The sequence below is a fragment of the Phalaenopsis equestris genome, unplaced genomic scaffold, assembly GCF_001263595.1.
Source record: "Phalaenopsis equestris unplaced genomic scaffold, ASM126359v1 Scaffold000672, whole genome shotgun sequence".
NCBI classification, from domain to species: Eukaryota; Viridiplantae; Streptophyta; class Magnoliopsida; order Asparagales; family Orchidaceae; genus Phalaenopsis; species Phalaenopsis equestris.
In genome coordinates, this window is record NW_018165112.1 from 287,250 (window position 1) to 293,042 (window position 5,793).

The 5,793-nt window shown below is 36.9% G+C and overlaps 2 protein-coding genes across 3 annotated transcripts in view; one reads left to right on the plus strand and one right to left on the minus strand.

Moving 5' to 3' along the window:
• LOC110030198 overlaps nucleotides 1-5,793 on the plus strand; it is a 62,504-nt gene that overhangs the window by 13,423 nt on the left and 43,288 nt on the right. The window lies entirely within an intron of this gene.
• The window catches only part of LOC110030195 (zinc finger protein BRUTUS-like), a 94,488-nt gene continuing 91,630 nt past the window's right edge, over nucleotides 2,936-5,793 (minus strand). The window contains exons 10-11 of the mRNA XM_020732796.1: nucleotides 3,496-3,633; nucleotides 2,936-3,167 (exon numbers count right to left, since the gene is read on the minus strand). Of these exons, the coding sequence (XP_020588455.1) occupies nucleotides 3,110-3,167; nucleotides 3,496-3,633 (196 nt within the window). The 3' untranslated portion in view covers nucleotides 2,936-3,109. The remainder of the gene's footprint in view (nucleotides 3,168-3,495; nucleotides 3,634-5,793) is intronic.

Here is a 5,793-nt window from a genome sequence, read left to right on the forward strand (position 1 = left end):
TTGCGTATATGTCACGTTCTTACTGCTCCCTCCATCGATGGTGATACTGCATTCATTTCCGTTCGCAGTGCAATGAACATAGAATATATTGTGGCAAAGCCACTACAGATCCCTCGTTTCCTCAATCGGTAGGACACTTCAAACCACGAGCATCTCGCTCTCATCTGTTAGAAGATGATACACCTCACCCTGTTCCTCAACCGTCTCCTTGTCGCTAACCTCCTCCACGACGCCCCTGCTTGGTAAAAGCACAACTTGGCTCGTCGGGCAGCTGTAGGAGATGCGCCCAAATTTGTTTCATTTTAAGCATTTTCTGGCTGAGATTGTAGTAGGCGTGCTACTCTTCTAAGGCTTCTTCTTAGCGGGGGTGGTTTTAACCTTATCCGAACCAGTTTTCTCAACTCCCTGAGGCAAGCTCCTGTTGGTGTCTCAGATTGTGGGTGGTTATCTGCTCTGTTTCTGTTGTCTTTCCACATTTAATCCTAAGGTATGGACATCTCTAGGTGATCAATAATGTTGCAGTTGCACCACATTGTTGAAGAAGGAGAACGAGTGAAACTGCACCATGAGCTCCTCCACTAATAGGTCTCTTTGCTGCAGGTGGTGGATACTCAGAAAGATATCCTGACGGTATTGAGGAGGTAGACATTTTCTTTGTGCCACCTTTGGCATCTTCTCCCATTTGACAATCTTATCATTGACTTCTTTCTTCCTTCGCCTCTGTAAGTTTTCCCACCACAAGAAGACGTTCTTACTCAATTTGATAGCTTCAACCTTAACACTTTTATCTTCTGACACCTTTATGTACTAAAAAATCCTCTCAATTGATTGTAGTCATTCGATAAATTGACCTATTCTGTCTTCACGTCGTTTGACTCCATGCTTCCATCAAACATTGGTAGATCCACCTTTTCTGTAGTCAATATATCCTCCAAATGATGGCACCTCTCTAAGCTTCCTTTCATATTGGATTCTACAACGCCATGGTCTACTAAAATCCTCCCTAGTGAAGGGGATGAAATTCTAGTCTATTTTGTCTCTTCAACTTTCCCTATCACCATCAAAGGTAAGCCCCCCATGGGTTTCATCCTTAATATCTACTAGCCTCCGCTGAAGTCGACGAAACTTTCGTTGTATCTCTCCCAGGTAGGCTAAGACATGTATCTCCTTTGTGGTATTGTTAGGGTTTAGAGTTGGGAGATAAAAGGTGTAAAAATTGATTTAGAGTTGCTAATCTTGAAAATCAGTAAGGGAAAATATAGTTAGGTCAAAATTTGGCTATGATTTGAAAATAAAAAAGAAAATTTTTGGTTTGAGGGTAAGACGGATGCTAGAAAACCCTAAGATAAAATTATGTTTAATATCAAATGATACCGGAGTTAACCCAAACCATAATAATAACAAAAATATTATTCCTGAAATTCAAATAGGTCACAAAGAAGACCCTTCAAAATAGAAAATAAATGATAACAAACAAAAAAAAACATCCTAAGGAGACAACAAAGAGGAGATATGGTTGTGGCTGGACAGCTGGTAAGGTGCAAGTGGGAGGCAGGACGATATGCGACAACTGGTTGATGGAATAGGAAGGTTGCAGCACATCATGGGAGGTGATGGAGTGGCTTATGGTGGCAGGTTGGGCGACATGAGCGGGATACAACAACAAGGGGGATAGGAAAAATTACGGCACAACAGGAAAGGAGTGGTTCACAGTGTCAGGTTGGGCGGTACAGTAGTATCCACAGCTAGAAACAGAGAAGAGGGGGTAGTGGAGGGAAGTTGGGAAGATAAGTGTCACTGCGAGATCCGAGTTACAACCGGTGCACCCCTTGAACCGTTGGAGAAGATCACCGCCTTGGATGAGTTATAGCCTGAGAATCTTCACGCATTTTGATACAGCCCTATACGGGGAAACAACCATCGAAAGCAAACTCAAGAGAATTATGAAATTAGAAAAATAAAACATATGCCCTAAGATAGCAAACAAATATATTTATAATAACTAGGAGGGGGAGGGGGAGGGGGAGGCGGCAACCTCTGCCCAAAGAAGCACTAGTTGGTCCAGCCTCCTCGCTGGACCATTCCATCCTTGTTGAACCGACTGGTTCAGCCCATAGACGCCCAGCGTCACGGAAGACCCTCAATTTGCGATCCAAACGAAACCAAAGACGAACGAGGCTAATGTTGAAGACGAATGATGACGACGTGAACGATCTGACAAGGCTCTGATACTATGAAAAATGGATGGAGAAACTATATTATCTTATTTCTCAATTATCAAATTACAACTCGTCTACATGTATAATAAATACAGGCTAGGGCAAACTTAATTTCTACCATTACAACTTACCAAAGACACAACAACCAACAAAAGAAAAGAAATACAACATAATAAGAAAATAATAAACAAGAATAAATCTAAAATAGGAAACTCAGAATTCCAAAAAGCCTCTTGGAGGTAGTACTGCCATCTTATTTTGTGCCCAATAACCAATGGATTGGAGAAGCGTCCATGATTGTGAATGTTGCCATTAATGAGTTTCACAATTGGAGGTGGTATGAGCTTTTATCAAATCTTATTCCGTGCTTGATCATAATCACATTTAAAATAGAGGAAGAACAATGAGAACAACATAGACTAACGAGGGATGGATGAAAAGGTCAGAGGTCCATGCTTTGCTGCCATGTTGGAAAAAAATATATAAAAGAGAAATTGTTGTGAGAATAACATGGAGAAGAAAGACTCCTAACACTTATTCAAATGAGCAAGATAAGGAAACTATTTATAGAGATACAAGGACCGATTATGTGGGAAAAGCATGGAAAAGTATTAATTACAAATCAAGGAAAATAAATATATAGTATTAACCTTCTCATAAAGGAAGTTAGATAATAAACAAACTAGGCACCAAATCAAGTAGCAGACAGGCTTCTTCTACGATTGAGCAGGCAGAAATAGTAGGGAATAAATGCAGAGAAAGGAGTGAGCCATAGTCCAGGCATGTTTCCATATTTGAATGGCTTTGATTGTTGCCTCCCCCATTTAAATTTCCTGAATCGGTCCCTGGATTGCGCATCCATATGATTGTTGTCCACCATCATAGATTCTTCACTTTGGACTCCACAAAATAGGCAACCAAAATTTCTTCGAGGTTTGCGCTCGGCAGCTATTCACAATGATTTATGGGATCAGAATTTTCACATTAAGACCAACAATGGAACATTACAATTACTGTAAAATGTGATGCTCACTAAAGGTCTAAAAAAAACTATGAAAACTAAGTACAAAGTCTAGCTCACAAATATGTAAAATCATACAATTAAAAACCGATGCAATGTAACAAGCTTGCATTTTCTATAGAATATATCCAAAACATTTGGCATTTGTGCAACATCAAAGGTTGAGAATCTGTAGTCGATTGTCAAAGAGCATAGAAAATAATAAGGAGCAATAAATAAATTAGTAAATAAAATTTTAAATAATATATCACTGACCTTTCATCATCGAAAAATTTGCAGATATTACAGTAGTACTTTGCCATAGAAAACTCATTGCATGAAGGTGTTTTACATGTTGGCCCAATCGGTTGGACAATTAGACAGCGCATGCACATCATTTCAGTAGTTGCTTTTCTGCAGAAACAAAAGGGGAATGAAATCAAGGCGTATAGTTTCAATATTGTCTCACAATGTTGGGAAAGAACAAATTGAAGAAAACAATTGTTACACGAGAGCAATCCCCAAAATCATGTAAGAACATATGCCAAACAGTAAAATATAAAAACCATAATGTCAATGAACAAGTAATCGAAGTAAAACTGTTGCTACTGAAGAAGTAAATCTCAAGGCTCACATGACAACATGTATCACGAATATTAGAAAGATTAAACAACTCAGCACAGAAAAATGTTCGCTGATTTATTTTACAGTAAAACTTCAAGCAATTAAATAGTGGTATAGATGAACAATAATGCAAAAACGTTTTATAATTTTATTTAAAATATATTATTGACATTATATAAAAGATTTCTTTTACTTTCCTTTTGCCTTAGATGAAATTTATAATAACAATTTACGAAATCTTGAAATTGCAATGTCAGCTAAAACTGCCCTGACTCTTATGATATCAATATCTCTCACTGATTAATCCAATCTTCAATCAAAAGAGCGAATGTTAAAAAATGGCGCATCTACAAATGAAGGAACCAAGCATCTAAGATAATTGGGCCATTGTAATTCAGCATACAATTAAAGTATATTCATTGATGATTTAAAAGGAAAGTCATGATCATTTAAAAGTGACCCCCTGATAGGAATAAAAATTGCCGTCCCGGTGAGAATTTTTCATTTTTTATGTTCATAAAAACACATTTAATTCAAAATAGGGTAAGAAAAAGTCCACTAATTATAGAGTTAATTCAAGTAAGCATACGCTACTAGTGCGCAAGCACCATTATGCAGCTAATGCTTGCAAAAGAGAATTAATACGAACAATTTGTTTTGTTAGTAATGCTTACAGAAGATTATAATATTTGCAAATAGTGTCATAAACTTTTAGATTAGCAGACAGCAAAGGTAATAACTTGTATATCCCGCATTGAGAAAAGAATATTTGTGTACAAGACTTACAAGAGAGCTTATAAATCTATGAGGACAAAACAAGGAAAAAAATTACTGAGAATTATAAACTTAATTATGAGAATATGTTTTGAAAATAATCTCATAATTATTAAGAATTCTACTAATAGATTAGCACATACTAAATACATTAACATTTCTCATCAAGGTGGAGAATATATATCTACGACCTCCAACATATTACATAAATAAGGAATAAGAATAAGTCGTAGATCCGTGATAAGAATATTTATCATTTTTTTATGAACAGGGTAAATGAAAAAAAAAGTTCTTAAAAAGCAAGTCTTGCGTACAATGACAACTTATTTCAATTTGTGTAGTTCATTCATGAAAAATAAGATTGTTCGCTGATTTTATGTTGAGTAACATAGAAGTCAAAATCTTCTATTAGAGTTTTAATACATCATTCAGTATTTTAAAAAAGTTGTAGCTCTACATTTGACTTTGTTGACCTCATTTTGAGGTCATTACTCTTTTCCTTAGGATCCTAGGATCTAGCCCCAGGGATTTGACTTTGTTGACCTCATTTTGAGGTCATTACTCTTTAACTTAGGATCCTAGGATCTAGCCCCAGGGAATCCTATTGACTATTTCAGAAAACTGGAACTTGGACCCGCTCTTTTTAGAAATTTCAGCCACTTCTTGTTTCTCTTGTGATGTCTCGCATTGATGATCATAAAATCATCGTCCTATGGTCGACTGATAAAGGACTATCATGTGGAGGCTCAAGGAAAAGTTCCCAATAGGATCTCAAGCCCTAGGAAAACCTCTTCAGGAATTTATCATCACACACATACAAAATGCACAATAATAGGATCTCAAGCCCTAGGAAAACCTCTTCAGAAATTTATTATCACACACACAAAATGCACAATTTCATTAAGTTGCACAAGATCGGACTAGAATTGAGCTTAAGGATGGGTGAAAATACGAACTTCTCCAAACAACATTCGATGGCAAAATGGACTGTGTCAGCGCGTTTGGGACACCAATTTTAGCAAGAAAAGACACATATTATCATAATTTCGCGAGCAAGCAAATTTCACGTAAATCGATGAATTTATCAAACGACCTCCAACGACGAAACAGACCATGCCAATGTGTCTGGAACGTTAGAAATACCTAAAAAGGGCATTTAATTTTCTACAATCTGAC